This window comes from Schistocerca serialis, chromosome 7 (genome assembly GCF_023864345.2).
Source record: "Schistocerca serialis cubense isolate TAMUIC-IGC-003099 chromosome 7, iqSchSeri2.2, whole genome shotgun sequence".
Classification (NCBI taxonomy): domain Eukaryota; kingdom Metazoa; phylum Arthropoda; class Insecta; order Orthoptera; family Acrididae; genus Schistocerca; species Schistocerca serialis.
This window is the reverse complement of record NC_064644.1, coordinates 336,327,480-336,347,562: the sequence shown is the minus strand read 5'-3', so window position 1 is coordinate 336,347,562 and position 20,083 is coordinate 336,327,480. Positions and strand designations below refer to the sequence as shown.

At 40.5% G+C, this 20,083-nt stretch overlaps 1 protein-coding gene across 1 annotated transcript in view; it reads right to left on the bottom strand.

Moving 5' to 3' along the window:
- Positions 1-17,994: 17,994 nt before the first annotated feature.
- The window catches only part of LOC126412372 (sorbitol dehydrogenase-like), a 135,366-nt gene continuing 133,277 nt past the window's right edge, over positions 17,995-20,083 (bottom strand). Inside the window, exon 8 of the mRNA XM_050081941.1 lies at positions 17,995-18,186. Coding sequence (XP_049937898.1) covers positions 18,033-18,186 — 154 coding nt within the window. The 3' untranslated portion in view covers positions 17,995-18,032. The remainder of the gene's footprint in view (positions 18,187-20,083) is intronic.

The following is a 20,083-nucleotide window of genomic DNA, read 5'->3' as shown; positions in this document are numbered from 1 at the left end:
TATTGACATGAAGCAGAGGGGGCAGCAGCATGAAAAACATTAACAAACAAAGACACTACAGTCTGGATGACATGGTTACATCCAGACGATGAACTTGTAACTTGTGTTATAGAAACTGGTGCTGTAGCAAAACAAGAAGGGCGAAGATCTTATAAATACTCATCATTTTTAGCCCAAAGTATTGGGGTCTACTGGCTATTGGTCCTGGGGAAGGAACTGTGTCAGTACACTAGTCTCCTTGGCTCAACTAGTCACCCCGACAGACTCTTCTACTGCTAACTGCAACCTGCCACTGGTGCCAAGTCCAGTGCTGTGAACTTGACGGTCCTACTTCAGCTGCTTCTGGCCTTCCACCCTGGAGGTGTCTGGCTCTTAGCCAGGGCTGTTCAAATGTTCAGCTGCCACTGCCTGTGCTTGCTGCCTGCCTGTGCTGTGGGCAGGCTACACTGTTGTGAGCTGCCCTTTATACACCAGGTCGATATTGGGATTCTGTCACCACAGCATGCTTTGTCCGGCGCTATTGGCTATGATGATATAATGTGCTCGTCTCTCTGGGTCAGCAGCCTTGCCATGCCTTTGGCCTCAGCTTTTCCTTGCGTACATGATGTTGCCATCTGCCCGTGGTTGTGGCCCACATATTGACCACAGCACCTTCCTCAGTGGGCAGGTATTTCTGACATTCTGTGGGTGTCCGCAGCAGTGACAGGATTACTGTAATGCTGAGTAATAAATGAATGGCTTTACAATGATGTTTCTATGATGTCAGCACATACCAGGCACTCACTTACCACTCCACTGCTCTCCGGTCCAGGCTGGTGACTTATACCCAGCTCCACCCCTGACCATAGTGGCTAACATCCTGGTTGCTTTAAGCACTGTCAGAATGGACATCTGCAGAATGGGTCCAGACCATGCACTTCATCGGTATATTTTTGGTGGGTGATCTTTTAGTTATAAGGTCTTTTTGTAAATTCATGGCCATAGTTAATAGACAACACATGCACAAAATATGAAAGTGCAGTTCATGAAACGAGAAGAGCCTGTGGACATTTTACTTTTAAGAGAAATTGTAAGTATATTACTTACAGCCAGTGAGATGCCAGTATTGTATAGTGTTATTATAACACTATTTATCAATCAGTTTAGTATTTTAAGCATCCCTTACAGAAACTGAAATAACAATGGAGAAATTTCTACAGAGATTTTTATACAATGCTAACATTTGTGTGATTGTCTTTTCCAGTGTAATTATAGGCACTGATTTCTGTGGACGTAGTTAAGAATGAAGTTTTACCTTTTCATTGTGTGGTCTTCCAGAGTCTGTAATTTAATCAAGGTCTGCCAAATTGAATCTTGCATTGTTTCCATGCATCCTGGATTTGGCAACTGGGGTACTTTCTTTGCCTTGCCATGCTGTCTCTCCTATCCAGTACAACTTTTGTATTCGTAAAGAATTGTGTATTTTTCCTTTAAAAGTGGAGTTTTTATTATGGATGATTTGCTCAACATGCACCAGCAACAACTGATGTATACAGAAATAGCTAATTAAAAAATTCAATGTAACCCAATCTTTGAATTCTGTTCATGACTTCGAAGATGTTACGTTTTCTTAGTTCCTATTAATATGTACAATTTATAGTAAGTGATTACAAAATAATAAAGTTTATAATAATAATTAAAACATTATTTTTTTCTCTTATCCCTTCTAGATACATTACATATACTCCCACTGCCATCGACCATTTCAGCTCCTTCAATGACAGTACACAGCATTCTGATTAAATTGAAAAAAAGAAAAGAGCAGACACATGTTCCTATTAAGTATGGGAACTGGGTATATGTCCTAATCTCCTATTCTCCCTGTCTTTGTCCATCTCCTCCTCCCCATTCCTTTGTCCATCCATCTCCTCCTCTTTCCCTCTCTTCTTGTCCATCTTCTCCTCCCTCTCCTTCTCCATCTCCTCGTGCCCCCTCTCTCTCAGTCCATTTCTTCTTCCCCCTTTCTTGGCATATCTTCTCCTCCCCTTATCCCTCTCTGACCTTGAGCCTTGTTTATTGGTATTGCAGAATTCAGATTCTGTTGTTGTATTCTAATCATATACCAATAAGCCACCAATACAACCTTCCTCTTTGCTGACAACTTTTCACTGTTGTATATTATACACATATATTTATACAAGACGTCTCTTGAGACCAAGACAATGAAATTCTAGAACACTTTGATGCTAAACGCTCTTCACACTCTGTTTCACTCTCTGCTACTCTCCTCAATCGTGTTCATTTGGTAGAGCACAGATAGAGGAAAGGTTAGAGCGTTTTCAGGAAGGCGTTGTTACTACAAGACAAACTTATCAATATCAGTAGTTACATCAATAGAAGAATGAATTCAAGAATGAAAGAAGTTAAACAAACAAAGACACTAATACATAACAATTGCATCACTTCACTAATATTAATAAGACACAATGAAAACCTGTGAAGAAATGTACAAAAGTTATTTTTAGTGTCAACTTGACAAACTTGTCAGCAGTAATAGTAGCACCAACTTGACAAACTTACCAATGGTAATAGTCACTCCGATTCAAGAATGTCTATCGATAATGGGATTAGACTGTTGAATTATTACTGTGATGGTAAAATACTGCTTTTTACAGAGCCTATCATTTCTATCCTGGTTTGTTTAGTTAATTTTTATAAAAGTTATGCTGTCCCGATTTTCTTCTTCCGATATAATGAAATGATCCTTACACGAAAAATACCTAAGACTGTTTCCCTGTATTTTGTATGGATTCCAGTTTCCTCATACTGAGCCAGTTAAAGAAAATACTCTGTATGCATGGGTAACTCGGCTTGTAGGCGGCGTATCGGGATGAAGCGGACAAAATTTTAAGTTAGACCTCCAACAATAAAACTGTGAAAACTGCATCCAATTTCACTCAGCAGTTATTGTGTGATGCATGTACAAACATGTGGACAGACAAACAGGCAGACAAAAATTCAAAAATAATTATTTTGGCTTCTATTGCTGTTATAAAGACATCTCAGACTAAGATTTTTTAAATGTCTCCTATGTACAAACATAGGCTTGTTACAATTTTATTGTATGTATAGATTGTACACATAGAAGTTGCATTTTGGCATCTTACAGTACAAAAATCTTATCATATTGAAGAAGCAAAATGTTTTCATGTCAAACAAGATTATTTCTACATTCTTCCTTTCATACTTTATCAGAACTGTACCATGGTCTAGGTATTTATTTATTTTTGTTGGACCAGAGGATGAAGATTTGTTGTTAGAGTTTATTTTCTCACTGGACGTAGGTTAGCCCTCTTCTAACGTTTTTCGGACAACAAGAGATATTGTGGTATTGGGTTGCAAGGCACATCTACATCTACATCTACATTGATACTCCGCAAGCCACCCAACGGTGTGTGGCGCAGGGCACTTTACGTGCCACTGTCATTACCTCCCTTTCCTGTTCCAGTCGCGTATGGTTCGCGGGAAGAACGACTGTCTGAAAGCCTCCGTGCGCGCTCTAACCTCTCTAATTTTACATTTGTGATCTCCTCGGGAAGTATAAGTAGGGGGAAGCAATATATTCGATACCTCATCCAGAAACGCACCCTCTCGAAACCTGGCGAGCAAGCTACACCGCGATGCAGAGCGCCTCTCTTGCAGAGTCTGCCACTTGAGTTTATTAAACATCTCCGTAACGCTATCACGGTTACCAAATAACCCGGTGACGAAACGCGCCGCTCTTCTTTGGATCTTCTCTATCTCCTCCATCAACCCGACCTGGTACGGATCCCACACTGATGAGCAATACTCAAGTATAGGTCGAACGAGTGTTTTGTAAGCCACCTCCTTTGTTGATGGACTACATTTTCTAAGCACTCTCCCAATGAATCTCAACCTGGTACCCGCCTTACCAACAATTAATTTTATATGATCATTCCACTTCAAATCGTTCCGTACGCATACTCCCAGATATTTTACAGAAGTAACTGCTACCAGTGTTTGTTCCGCTATCATATAATCATACAATAAAGGATCCTTCTTTCTATGTATTCGCAATACATTACATTTGTCTATGTTAAGGGTCAGTTGCCACTCCCTGCACCAAGTGCCTATCCGCTGCAGATCTTCCTGTATTTCGCTACAATTTTCTAATGCAGCAACTTCTCTGTATACTACAGCATCATCCGCGAAAAGCCGCATGGAACTTCCGACACTATCTACTAAGTCATTTATATATATTGTGAAAAGCAATGGTCCCATAACACTCCCCTGTGGCACGCCAGAGGTTACTTTAACGTCTGTAGACGTCTCTCCATTGATAACAACATGCTGTGTTCTGTTTGCTAAAAACTCTTCAATCCAGCCACACAGCTGGTCTGATATTCCGTAGGCTCTTACTTTGTTTATCAGGCGACAGTGCGGAACTGTATCGAACGCCTTCTGGAAGTCAAGAAAAATAGCATCTACCTGGGAGCCTGTATCTAATATTTTCTGGGTCTCATGAACAAATAAGGCGAGTTGGGTCTCACACGATCGCTGTTTCCGGAATCCATGTTGATTCCTACATAGTAGATTCTGGGTTTCCAGAAATGACATGATACGCGAGCAAAAAACATGTTCTAAAATTCTACAAGAGATCGACGTAAGAGATACAGGTCTATAGTTTTGCGCATCTGCTCGACGACCCTTCTTGAAGACTGGGACTATCTGTGCTCTTTTCCAATCATTTGGAACCCTCCGTTCCTCTAGAGACTTGCGATACACGGCTGTTAGAAGGAGGGCAAGTTCTTTCGCGTACTCTGTGTAGAATCGAATTGGTATCCCGTCAGGTCCAGTGGACTTTCCTCTATTGAGTGATTCCAGTTGCTTTTCTATTCCTTGGACACTTATTTCGATGTCAGCCATTTTTTCGTTTGTGCGAGGATTTAGAGAAGGAACTGCAGTGCGGTCTTCCTCTGTGAAACAGCTTTGGAAAAAGGTGTTTAGTATTTCAGCTTTACGCGTGTCATCCTCTGTTTCAATGCCATCATCATCCCGTAGTGTCTGGATATGCTGTTTCGAGCCACTTACTGATTTAACGTAAGACCAGAACTTCCTAGGATTATCTGTCAAGTCGGTACATAGAATTTTACTTTCGAATTCAATGAACGCTTCACACATAGCCCTCCTTACGCTAACTTTGACATCGTTTAGCTTCTGTTTGTCTGAGAGGTTTTGGCTGCGTTTAAACTTGGAGTGGAGCTCTCTTTGCTTTCGCAGTAGTTTCCTAACTTTGTTGTTGTACCACGGTGGGTTTTTCCCGTCCCTCACAGTTTTACTCGGCACGTACCTGTCTAAAACGCATTTTACGATTGCCTTAAACTTTTTCCATAAACACTCAACATTGTCAGTGTCGGAACAGAAATTTTCGTTTTGATCTGTTAGGTAGTCTGAAATCTGCCTTCTATTACTCTTGCTAAACAGATAAACCTTCCTCCCTTTTTTTATATTCCTATTAACTTCCATATTCAGGGATGCTGCAACGGCCTTATGATCACTGATTCCCTGTTCTGTACATACAGAGTCGAAAAGTTCGGGTCTGTTTGTTATCAGTAGGTCCAATATGTTATCTCCACGAGTCGGTTCTCTGTTTAATTGCTCGAGGTAATTTTCGGATAGTGCACTCAGTATAATGTCACTCGATGCTCTGTCCCTACCACGTCTCTCAATTCAGTTAACTTGCACGTTGTGTGTAGCCGATCCTCTTCTCTGGGTAATCATCTACATCGATCTCCCACAAGCTTTTTCTACCAAGACTAAAGCCGGTTAAGGGAATTTATTAAAATATTTCTCAATCCTTGAAATAATTTTGGTACTCGTATAATACTTTTCAGTCCAATCACTTTATATTTTCATCTTTCACAGATAATAACTTCTGCAAGCTAACTTATTCCTTATTCAGATAGTGTACATGTGTTTTGTTTTGTTCATAGCCAAGACATGAAATAATTTAAAAGTCTCTAGTCTCAAGCGAGTCCAATACATGAATGTGCTTAGCACTATATTCAACTGTTCAATAGTCTTTTTTTACAATCACCAAAGACACTAACACATCAAAGAATACGACATAATTATTCGTTGAGTTCTCCTCACATGGTCTGTGGCACTGTTCATTGGCAAAAACTTGTTGTCATCAGTGACTCGCCCCTCTTACAGTCTTCTAATAATAAACTTCTGACCTGCACGTAGAAACAGATGGATTGGTAGAAACATTCTCACTCTCCCGCACTTGTACCTAAAATATCGGGTGTTTGAGGTGGAATGCTGAGTGTTTCTAGAATTTACCCCAAAATTCTCAAGGCACTACTCTTTGTAATAATTAAAAATTAAATTTTAAGAATACCGTTTTTCAAATTACATTTACACATGTCAGAATTACCTAAAATTGTCTTGTGTTTACTGTCACATTTACAAGTTTGGTAATTACATGAGTTTATCACTTTTTTTCTTACACAGGCATTATTATATGTGATTTATTGTCCATCTTTCATTTATGAATGTCTTTCTCACCTTTTTTGTCCACTTTCGAGGTAAATTGTTTTGTTGGCAGTAGAGACATATTGCTCGCTTGCCTTTCAGTTAAGTTGTATTGTCGGTCCAGCTGCCAAAACTGCACTTTGTTGAAAAAATGTGCGAAACCCCTGTTGTCAGCCAACTGTCAAGTTGTGTATGAGAAACTGAAAGGGTCATTAGTGATGTGTCCATTATTAGTACTTCCAAATTACCAGAAGGAATTTATCTTGTCCTGTTATGCAAGCAGTTGGGCGCTGGATGTATTCCAAGTCAGGGCACAGATGACAAGGAACACCCAGTAGCACACATATCAAGACAGTTGAATAAAGCCAGACAGAATTGTTAGCCACAGAGAGAGAGTTGTCAAGTGCCATATATTGTATTACCTATTTCTGTTACCTTTTTAGTAGGAAATTCAAAGTTGTAATGGACCATGTAGCATTAACATGGTTACTAGGACTGAAAGATTCTTTGAGTAGATTAACCTATTATGCATTAAAATTGAGTGAACTTGATTATGAGTTAGTACATATATCTGCCAAGAAACATAGCAATGTCAATGGCTCGAGCAGAAAGATTGGGTTTATAAGAGCACTCGGCTGAAGTCTTGCTGAGTGGCAAGAAGCAGAGACTGATGATGCGCACTGCCACTTATTTAGAACACAGTCTCTGTTTGCGACACATGAGGGTCTCCTATGTATGATGATGAAGTACAGGTCAAACATTGTGCTACGCACAGTCTGAAATGTTAAGGGATGCTCACAACCATGTACTCACAGGTCAGGGAGGACAAAGCTCACAGTGCTGGTGGAAGATGAGGAGGCGGGATGTTGACCAGTATGTGAGGAACTGCATATCATGCGCACAATGTGCTGATCTCAGTCAGTAATGAGTACCACTGCAAAGTTCACCAGAGTCATCTATCCCATCTGAAGTGAAGGGAATGGCCATTTTAGGTCCAAACCTATCACTAGTGGCTAATCGCTACACATTAACCATCATAGAATATTTTTCACCGTAGATACAGAAAGGACAGTCTGGGTTGCACAAGGTAGATTTATTTAGTCATCACATGTGCCACATTTTACCTGTTGTAGGCGAAATGAATCATACAGTAATTACAGATCTGGGCACCAACTTTATGTCTGAGTTGATTAAGCAATTACGCCTTCTGTTGTGGATCCAGGAGCTCATAACTAACCCTTTCCACCCTCAAAGGAATGGAAAAAGAGAACTTGTCCAACTGTGGGTAAGATGATGTTATGTGAATACCCACAATGACGATTGGGATGTTTATCTACCTTATGACTTTGCTGCATATAATTCTACCATCAAAAACATCCAGAAAGGCGCGATAATTCTCATGATGTTGCACCTCTTTGCGGGATAGTGGACTCAATGTAGAACCATTGACTCAAAGGAGGAGTGCTGTTTTCCAAACAGGGGGACATCGTGCTAACCAGTCACCTATGGACATTAAGGCTAACCTGTAATACATGGGAAGTAAGGAATGAAATAAGAAGATAAAAGGAACATTCTCGTCTCAAAGCTGAGGAGCAAGGAGTACTAAGAAAGATACAGGCAGAATATCAGAGGTTGCAATTTAAGGGCCCAGTTGCATGAGATGATGGATTTAGCTGATGTACATTTTTGTGGAGGAATAGTGGATGGTGAGATGCAGCTGGAAAGTTAAAAAAGGTGGTGTTTGGCACAGAATATAACGACAACATCCAGGAATTAAATGACATTCTGGTAGAAGTGCACTAACAGAGCAACTATGGAATGGCATATCGCACAGTTAGAATATTTGGATCAAGACGTGTTGAATAATACTAAGGTGATACAGGAATTGACTGCAGAGTTAGCAGGATATTTGAAGACAACTATGGGAACAGTTAATAGGGATTTGGATAAAATACAGGCTCGAACTTACTAGATAAGTAGAACTTACTAGTGAAGTTACTTCAAGCTCTGGCAGACTGCATAGGTGATACAAGGGTGGGGGTGACAGCATTGCAGCAGGTGATACCTTGCATACTGCATAGGTTATTAAATTCTTCATTACTATCTTCGCGGCAGGTGGTAGCTGAACTTCAGAAGGTACAGCAGGAATTGACAGCAAAAATGCTGCACATAGTTGATCCAACAGAACGGAATTTGTCATTATTTTATCATAGGTCAGTGGTTGAGATTAATATTAATGGAGCTAAAATTCATGTGTTGGTTTGGTTCCCTATGACAAGTGTGGATGGGCATTACCAGTGCTTCATGATGCATCCGCACCAGTGCAATGGGAAGCTGTGATCAAAACATAGGAGGTGCTGTTAATCTCCAAGGAGATGCAAAGCTATGTATTAATGTCCTCAGGTGAGCTATACTTGAATCAGAGAGAAAGAAAGAGAGAGAGAGAGAGAGAGAGAGAGAGAGAGAGAGAGAGAGGATCACAATATTGTAATACTGAGTAGTAATGAATGGTTTTACAATGCTGTTTCTTTGATGTCCTGTAGGGCATCCACAAGGCATCCACTCACATTTCCACTGCTACCCAGCTCAGGGGGGTGGTCTATTGACATTCTGACATCAAGGTACTCCACTCCACCATCCACCATAGTAATCAACCAATCTGGTTGTTATGTCATTAACTGAGACAAAATAACACCTAACCATACAGCATCTCCTGTACGGAAATGTGAACACATGTACTAATGCATTTGGCTGCTTTAGATGTATTCTATCTCCAGATTTATGTTGTTGGAAGTATAATAACATATTTATTATTACAACACAATCGTATCAAAATGTTACGGTACATAAGAGAGAATGTAAGAAGACTATCAGAACAGCACTAGGAATTTAATGGCCATGAATCTCTCTCTCTCCATCCATCTCCCTCCTCCGTCCCTCTCCCCGCACCTCTGTCTCTCACTCTTTTACAGTAATACAGGGTGGGACGCTGGACAAAGTATTACTTTCAATTATGTTTCTCCTTAATATTGACACATTTTTGTTTTTCATAAGTGATTTTCTTACTGTTGTCAGTCTGCCTTTTATATCCCCTTTGCTTTGATAATCATCAGATAGCAAGACTCATGTACTACTTTTAGTTTCCCCACTTTCTAATCTAATTGTCTCAGTGTCACATGAATATTCTACTTGACAATATTCCATTACTCTTGTTTTACATTTGTCGATTTTCATTTGATAAACTGTTTTGAAGACCCTATTGATTCCATGCAATTGATATTCCTTTTCTGTCACTGACTGACCTACATTGTCATTGTCAACTAAGAGTTTTTATTTTTTTCCCCCCTTCATTAAAAACTAACATGGTGTGGGAAGGATGTAGGTAAGTAGGACCTCACTTCAAAGCATATTTTCAGGAAAATCATATTACTGCCATAGGTGCTTGTTAATACATTCAAGACTAGAATAGTACTAAATTCTTAGAACTGATTTGTTGTTTTTAAGGGTGCATTGGTGACACTCATTTTTATAAATGTCGGTTTCAACTACAAAAATATTTCAGGCTTTATATTTTTGATGGAGAGAAAAATCCTGGGTGCTTTGATAGAGATTTTTATGTGAAATGAATCACACAATTTTAAAGATATAAAATGGTTTGACAAAACATGAGTAAAGACCAGACTGTTGGATTAATCACAAGGATAAAGCTGTGGTACTCCTCTTTGGTGATTATTTTGCATGGAGGTGCATGATGTTTCTTTATCTGTGGAAGTCAAGTGCTTCTCAGGACATAGAAAATGTTGGTTACTATGAAGAAGTGTATCATGAAAAATTTTAAATTGGTTTCAAAATTATTTTCTTCCAAATTCAGTATTATCCTCTCATCTGAAAAAAATTAAGTCTTGAGATTATTTGAATGTCAAGTTACTGCTGAAGATAGTTTGGAAAAGAAAAAGAATATTGTAGTTAGAATGTGTGTCACTTCACATCACAATTCCCAACATTTGATATTGATGAGATAAATATGGACATCATGACAAGACGGCTTCCTTATTAATGCCACTGTAACAAAACTTGAAATTATTTGAGTGGAAGTGAAAAAAAGTTAAACTTCAGTGAAGTTTCCACGTCCTGGAAAAGTCATCAAAATGAACTGCAAGACCATGGTGAGGTACGTAAAGTAACTGACAAAAGCAAAATAATGAAGGTCTCCTTGTTGTTGTTGTTGTTGTGGTCTTCAGTCCTGAGACTGGTTTGATGCAGCTCTCCATGCTACTCTATCCTGTGCAAGCTTCTTCATCTCCCAGTACCTACTGCTACCTACATCCTTCTGAATCTGCTTAGTGTATTCATCTCTTGGTCTCCCTCTACGATTTTTACCCTGCCCTCCAATACTAAATTGGTGATCCCTTTATGCCTCAGAACATGTCCTACCAACTGATCCCTTCTTCTGGTCAAGTTGTGCCACAAACTTCTCTTCTCCCCAATCCTATTCAATACTTCCTCATTAGTTATGTGATCTACCCATCTAATCTTCAGCATTCTTCTGTAGCACCACATTTCGAAAGCTTCTATTCTCTTCTTGTCCAAACTATTTATCGTCCATGTTTCACTTCCATACATGGCTACACTCCATACAAATACTTTCAGAAATGACTTCCTGACACTTAAATCTATACTCGATGTTAACAAATTTCTCTTCTTCAGAAACGCTTTCCTTGCCATTGCCAGTCTACATTTTATATCCTCTCTACTTCGACCATTATCAGTTATTTTGCTCCCCAAATAGCAAAACTCCTTTACTACTTTAAGTGTCTCATTTCCTAATCTAATTCCCTCAGCATCACCCGACTTAATTCGACTACATTCCATTATCCTCATTTTGTTTTTGTTGATGTTCATCTTATCGCCTCCTTTCAAGACACTGTCCATTCCATTCAACTGCTCTTCCAAGTCCTTTGCTGTCTCTGACAGAATTACAATGTCATCGGCGAACCTTAAAGTTTTTATTTCTTCTCCATGGATTTTAATACCTACTCCGAATTTTTCTTTTGTTTCCTTTACTGCTTGGTCAATATACAGATTGAACAACATCGGGGAGAGGCTACAACCCTGTCTTACTCCTTTCCCAACCACTGCTTTCCTTTCATGTCCCTCGACTCTTACAACTGCCATCTGGTTTCTGTACAAATTGTAAATAGCCTTTCGCTCCCTGTATTTTACCCCTCCCACCTTCAGAATTTGAAAGAGAGAATTCCAGTCAACATTGTCAAAAGCTTTCTCTAAGTCTACTAATGCTAGAAACGTAGGTTTGCCTTTCCTTAATCTTTCTTCTAAGATAAGTCGTAAGGTCAGTATTGCCTCATGTGTTCCAGTGTTTTTACGGAATCCAAACTGATCTTCCTCGAGGTTGGCTTCTACTAGTTTTTCCATTCGTCTGTAAAGAATTCGTGTTAGTATTTTGCAGCTGTGACTTATTAAACTGATAGTTCGGTAATTTTCAAATCTGTCAGCACCTGCTTTCTTTGGGATTGGAATTATTATATTCTTCTTGAAGTCTGAGGGTATTTTGCCTGTTTCATACATCTTGCTCACCAGATGGTAGAGTTTTGTCAGGACTGGCTCTCCCAGGGCCATCAGTAGTTCCAATGGAATGTTGTCTACTCCGGGGGCCTTGTTTCGACTCAGGTCTTACAGTGCTCTGTCAAACTCTTCACGCAGTACCGTATCTCCCATTTCATCTTCATCTACATCCTCTTCCATTTCCATAATATTGTCCTCAAGTACATCGCCCTTCTATAAACCCTCTATATACTCCTTCCACCTTTCTGCTTTCCCTTCTTTGCTTAGAACTGGGTTTCCATATGAGCTCTTGATATTCATACAAGTGGTTCTCTTATCTCCAAAGGTCTCTTTAATTTTCCTGTAGGCAGTATCTATCTTACTCCTAGTGAGATAAGCCTCTACATCCTTACATTTGTCCTCTAGCCATCCCTGCTTATCCATTTTGCACTTCCTGTCGATCTCATTTTTGAGTCGTTTGTATTCCTTTTTGCCTGCTTCATTTACGGCATTTTTATATTTTCTCCTTTCATCAATTAAATTCAATATTTCTTCTGTTACCCAAGGATTTCTACTAGCCCTCGTCTTTTTACCTACTTGATCCTCTGTTGCCTTCACTACTTCATCCCTCAAGGCTACCCATTCTTCTTCTACTGTATTTCTTTCCCCCATTCCTGTCAATTGTTCCCTTATGCTCTCCCTGAAACTCTGTACAACCTCTGGTTCTTTCAGTTTATCCCGTTCCCATCTCCTTAAATTCCCACCTTTTTGCAGTTTCTTCAGTTTTAATCTACAGCTCATAACCAATAGATTGTGGTCAGAGTCCACATCTGCCCCTGGAAATGTCTTACAATTTAAAACCTGGTTCCTAAATCTCTGTCTTACCATTATATAATCTATCTGATACCTTTTAGTATCTCCAGGGTTCTTCCATGTATACAACCTTCTTTCATGATTCTTAAACGAAATGTTAGCTGTGATTATGTTGTGCTCTGTGCAAAATTCTACCAGGCGGCTTCCTCTTTCATTTCTTAGCCCCAATCCATATTCACCTACTACGTTTCCTTCTCTCCCTTTTCCTACACTCGAATTCCAGTCACCCATGACTATTAAATTTTCGTCTCCCTTCACTACCTGAATAATTTCTTTTATTTCATCATACATTTCTTCAATTTCTTCGTCATCTGCAGAGCTAGTTGGCATATAAACTTGTACTACTGTAGTAGGTGTGGGCTTCGTATCTATCTTGGCCGCAATAATTCGTTCACTATGCTGTTTGTAGTAGCTTACCCGCATTCCTGTTTCCCTATTCATTATTAAACCTACTCCTGCTTTACCCCTATTTGATTTTGTGTTTATAACCCTGAAGTCTTGTTCCTCCTGCCACCGAACTTCACTAATTCCCACTATATCTAACTTTAACCTATCCATTTCCCTTTTTAAATTTTCTAACCTACCTGCCCGATTAAGGGATCTGACATTCCACGCTCTGATCCGTAGAACACCAGTTTTCTTTCTCCTGATAACGACATCCTCTTGAGTAGTCCCCGCCCAGAGATCCGACTGGGGGACTATTTTACCTCCGGAATATTTTACCCAAGAGGACGCCATCATCATTTAATCATACAGTAAAGCTGCATGCCCTCGGGAAAAATTACGGCTGTAGTTTCCCCTTGCTTTCAGCCATTCGCAGTATCAGCACAGCAAGGCCGTTTTGGTTATTGTTACAAGGCCAGATCAGTGAATCATCCAGACTGTTGCCCTTGCAACTACTGAAAAGGCTGCTGCCCCTCTTCAGGAACCACACGTTTGTCTGGCCTCTCAACAGATACCCCTCCGTTGTGGTTGCACCTACGGTACGGCTATCTGTATCGCTGAGGCACGCAAGTCTCTCCACCAACGGCAAGGTCCATGGTTCATGGGGGGGGAGGTCTCCCTAAAGATAAGCAATTGAACTAATAATTGCTTCAAGGTGCTCAGCTTCTTTCAAAAACTACAGTGATTCTAAACTTAGTGGTGCCTATTCATTACAGAACAACACAGTTGTCTGTAACGAATTGTATCTGCTTTGTGCCTCTTGTGACAATGTTTCTTGGGTCTATGGTTTTTGTATTTACTGCCATAACAGTACGTCTCTGTCTGTCTTTATTCCATCTCCTGAAGAACATTTATGAGAATCAGAGGCTAAAAAAGATTCTTTTTTTTCCAGAAAATAAAGGTTGTGTAAACTTTATCCCTGAATGCTCTGTTTCCACAAGTTATATAAGTAAGAGCATCTATTTCATACAGTTTGTTCAGAATAAAATACCAACTCCATATTATGGAAATCCAGGATGGAATAATGACAGTAGTATGAAATTGATATTGAGTCACAGATGGCCGCAACAAAAAGGCTGTCAAACAAAGCTTTCGGGTAAATGGGCCTTCATCAGAATAAGACAACAAACAAACAAACAAACAAACAAACACACACACACACACACACACACACACACACACACAATGCAAATTACTCACACGTGACCACAACCTCTGGCTGCCAAGGCCAGACTAAAAGCAGATGGGGGGGAGAAGCAGACTAGGTGATGAGGGTAAGGAGGAAGCTCTGGTGGGAATGGGGAGGGATAGTAGGTTAGGGATGGTGGATGGTAAAGTGCTGCTTGTGGCAGCATATGGCTACAAGATGGGGAGATGATAGGGCAGCTAGGTGCTCTCGGGAGGTTAGATGAAGGATGGAGAGGATGGGATGGGAGCAGAGGAAAAGGAGAGAAGTAAAAAGACTGTGGATGCATTGGTGGAATAGAAGACTGTTTAGTGCTGGATTGGGAACAGGGAAGGGGAGAGGTGGGTTGACAATGCCTAATGAAGTTAAGGCCAGTCAGGTTACAGGAACATAGGATATATTGTAGGGAGAGTTTCCCCATGCACAGTTCAGAAAAGCTGGTTTTGGTGGGAAGGGTTCTGATGGCACAGGCTGTGAAGCAGTCATTGAAATGAAAAATGTCGTGTTGGGCAGCGCGCTCAGCGACTGAGTGGTCCAGCTGTTTCTTGGTCACAGTTTGTTGTTGGCCATTAAAATGTTCAGAAAGCTGCTTGGTTGTCATGCCCAGCTTAACTTGTAGATCACATGACTGGTTTTACAAGTAGCCCTGCCTTTGATGGGATAGGCAATGCTTGTGACTGAACTGGAGTAGGTGGTGATGGGAAGATGTGTGAGACAGGTCTTGCATCTAGGTATATTACAGGGATATGAGCCATTAGGCAAGGGGTTGGGAGAAGGGGTTGTACAGAGATGGACAAGGGAGGTGTGGTGGGCGGCAGAATACCATTGTGGGAAGGGTGGTAAGGATAGTGGGTAGGACATTCCTTATTTCAGAGCATGACAAGAGGTAGTCAAAACCCTGGCAGAGAATATGATTCACTTGCTTCAGTCCTGGGTGGTACCAGGTACAAGGAGAATGCTCTTCTGTGGCTGGACAGTGGGACTTTGGGAGGTAGTGGGAGACTGGAGTGATAAGGCAAGTGAAATTTTGTTTTTGTACTAGGTTGGGAGGATAATTACAGTTTGCAAAGGCCTCAGTGAGACCCTCAGCATATTTCGAGAGGGACTGTTCATCACTACAAATGCGATGGCCATGGGTGGCTAGGCCGTATGGAAGGGACTTCTTGGAATGAAATGGGTCACAGCTGTTGGAAGTGGAGGTATTGCTGGTGGTTAGTAGGTTTGATATGGACAGGAGTGCTGATCAAGCCATCTTTGAGGTGGATGTCAACAGCAAGGAATGTGGCTTTGTGGGTTGAGGAGGACCAGATGAAGTGAATGGGGGAGAAGGTGTTGAGGTTCTGCAGGAATGTTGATAGGGTGTCCTCACCCTTGAGCTGGAGGGTCATGAAAATGTGCTCAATGAGTCTGAATCTGATGAGGGTTTGGGGATTCTGGATGGTTATAAAGGATTTCTCTAGACGGCCAATTAACAGGTTGGCATAGGATGGTGTCATGTGGGTGCCCATAGCCATACCCCAGATTTGTTTGTAGGTGATGTCTTCAAATGAGAAATAATTATGGGTGAGAATATAGTTGGTCATGGCGACTGGGAAGGAGGTTGTAAGTTGGAATCCATCAGGTGCTGGGAAAGATAGTGTCCAGTAGTGGCAAGGCTATGGGGATTAGGGATGTTAGTGTAAAGGAAGGTGGTGTTAATATGATGAGCAGGGCCCATGTTATAAAGGAACAGGAACTGTGGACTGTCAGTGGAAGAAATGGTTGGTATCTCTTCTATAGGAGGGTAGAGTTGCGGGTAATAGGCTGAAGGTGTTGGTCTGTGAGAGGAGAGATACTTTTAGTGGGGGCCAGTAACTGGCTACAATGGGATACTCTGGACTTCAGGAAGCGAATGGAAGGCAGGAGTATGGGGAGTGGTAGGGCTGAGGAAAGAGATGGACTGTAGGGAGAGATTCTGGGCTGGGCCTAAGAATCTGAGGAGAGACTGGAGATCCTGCTGGATTTTTGGAATGGAGTCACTGTGGCAGGGTTTGTAGGTAGATGAATTTGGTAGCTGGCAGAGTCCTTCTGCCAGGTAATCTTTGCTGTTCACAAACAACAGTGGTGGAGCCTTTGTCAGCAGGTAGGATTATAAGGTTGGGATCAGTTATAAGGTGGTGGATTGCACTTATTTCTGTGGATGTAAGGGTAGTTTTCTTCGTGAGGGTTTTGGGGAATGGTAGTGACACAAGATTTTAGGTTAAGAATTTCTGGAAAGTTAACAGAGGGTAATTTGGTATCAGTGGTGGTGGATCGTGGTTGGATGGAGGAGTGAACAGAGTCAGGCAGGGTTCAACATTGATCTTTGGTTGGATCTGATTGGTGGGGTTGGTGGTGAAAAAGTGTTTCCAATGTAGGGACCGGGAGAAGGAGAGAAAGTCTTTAGCAAGTCCTGCCTTACTGAATTTGGAAGCGGAGTGAAAGGTGAGGCCTTTGGAAAGGACTGATATTTTTGTGGGGCTAAAGCTTTTGGTAGAAAGGTTCATGACTGTGTTTTGGGTCTGTTTAGGTTCTGGATTCTCTGTGGTGATGGTCGGGAGTTTTTGAGGGTGGAGTAAATGTTGTAGGTCAGCAAGGCAGGGTCTGTCAACAGTGAGGGGATGTGGAGGTTGTCTGGGCATTGCTGTAGAGGTGGTGGATAGTGGTAGTCCAAGGCAGGAGTAAGAATTGAATAGGGTAGAGAGTCTTTTGAGGTGGCACTATGCATGCTGTTCTAGTTCCTGGAGGGCAAGAATTTCAGTGTGTGGAATGGGATCCAGAAATTTGGGATTGCATTGCAGGAGGAGAATTTACAAATGGAGAGAAGGTACTGCAAGGAGGTTCTATGCATCATTGACATGGTTTTGCAGGACTGTGTTGGTGAGGGTTAAGGACTCATCAAAACTGAAGAGATGGATGTAATTGTGGAAGGAGGGGTTGCAGCTGGAAATACTTAATTTGATGTTAATGCTCTTCAGGGGGATTCCATGAGCCAAGCAACAATGCGGCAACAGTATTTGGGACTGAGTTCTGGCTAGAAGTAAGGAAACTTTGTTTGACAGTCTTTTTGTTCTGCCTATCTGCGACTCAGCATCTCCTCTACATGATGAGTAGCAACTATCCTTTTCATAATACTGTCAACTTCATATTATGGGTGTAAATCAGCAAAAAGCATTACTCACAAAAGGTAATTTCATTTACATAATAGAATTGATGATTATTCAACAATTTATTCTGTCAATGCAATAAATGTGTTACACTTCTAGTGAAGAAAAATAACATAGTTCATCTTTACTTATCATATAATAATTTTCCCAAGTTTTGAATGTAAAATAGCAAGATGTAGTACAATAGTACAATAACACACGTGGTTATGTATTTGTGAGGAGGCAACTTTTGAAGGGTGTATAGATTAATTGCAGTGAAGCATTATTTTAATAGGATTCCCTTCTTTTGATATAGCAGTCTGGATTGCCTTCTCTGTGTCCTTTAAATGGAAGTTATGTGTAATTAAACTCTTGAGATCCACTTTTTGTGAGGCAATCAGTGACAGTGATGCAGGATAGCTGAAAAATTGCATACAAGAACTTATTAGTAAGGAGCTTATTTCACTAATTTAATTGAATTTAGTGAGTGTAATGACAGTCAATGACATGATAAAACCACCATCAGCAATAGACATGACAAAGGAAGGAAAAAAATTTCTCACTATGATCAGCACTACACAGAGGTCATGCTAATGTCAACAAAGTTGGCTTTTGTTATGTTATATTGGTACATTTTGCACAAAAATGTAACTTAAACCACGACTTCACTGACAATTTATAGAGCTTTCTAAAGCAGTTGTATTGTGTGTGGGGGGGGGGGGGGCTGTAACACCAAGACATACAAAATTATTTGTTTCAATGTTGTATCGTCAATGTATCGTCATTTTTGACAGATAAATATACTTAGCTGGCTGAATTCAAACAAGGCCATATGTTTTTCTGGAACCTCGATGTGAAGGCATTGTGGAACTGTATGCAAATGTGTTCCACAGTTCTACAACAACTTGCCATTGTCAGCATAAGCTTATAATTATGTGCATTTGCCTGATGACCCTTCTTGAAAGTGGGAATCGTGCATTTCTTTCTAATTCATTGGTACCCATTATGAATCCAGTAACTGGGAGTGAGCTGATGCTCTACTGTAAATTGATGTATTTTTATCTCTTGGGCAATTTTAGTTAATATTTATCATACAAGCACTCATCGCAACATCCACCATTTCAACATTTGTGCAATGATTGAAAGGATGAACTGTTTTATAAATCATCCATAATTCTGGAAAACCAAATTTAATATTGTGGCCTTTTGTCTGTCACATTCTCCCTTTGCACCAATATGGTCACAGAGCAGCTGAATAGATCAGTAGCTGTAAAACTGTGGCCCATGGTCCTTGGGCATGTTTTATAATCATATGTATCTAGCAACTACAGCCAAATCCTAAAAGTCAGCTAAAGTTAAGAGCCTCTTAGGAGATGATAATATTTTAAGATATGCTTAATTTTAATTGATATTGGTGAATTTGTCCATGAAGCAAGTATATCTGGCCATTTACCTCAGGGGCATAGGGCTAAGTAGCATGGTCCTTGTGGATTAAAAGATGTGAGTGGGGAATGTTTGATTGTTTGTCTTCCAGTACTGACAACTTATGGGTGTGTGTGATTTGCACCAATCAGCAGCTATGGTATACATTTGAAGCAGAAGTAACAGATTCACAAATGAATGATCATCTTCAAACATGGTACATATTTGTAACAAGGAATACGTAATTAAATTAAGGCTGTTGTAATACAGTGCAGTAGGTAGAAGAAAAAGGACATTCAAAACATTTGGTTCATGTCTCATATTGCATTTAATTATAAGTGCAATGACTGTTATTAATAAATTAATCATCCACCCACACAGACAACTTAACAGCACTTTGTCAGGCATTGTAGTGTCATAGTGTCACAACTACTGCATCACTGAGGGTGGTAGCAATCTGAAACAGAGCACAGTTGACACAAAACATTCCGAATGGTGGTGACTTCATGATCAGTACTTGGGGGGGGGGGGGGGGGCTGGAGCCAACATATAATACCCTTACTACAGATAGTCTGTTGCAGCTCATAACATACTAACTTAGTAGATTATCAGTTAATAATAAGATTGATACATACACAATCCAAGGTGCCAACCCGCAACATCAGTATTGCCCCTTGAGCAGAAAAGTTTGATGACAACTAGAATAGATGACTCCAGATCACTTTCTTACTTTATGTAAAACCAACCCTACTTAGCAATTTTGGGCAGATTGTTTGGCAAAGTTTTAATTTTAGATTAACTGAATTCTTCTCACATTGCTGTTGGTTGTGCCCATTTTGGTTGTGTTCAGCATCTGTTTGTCAAATCAGCAAGTCTTACACTTTGCTTAGATCTG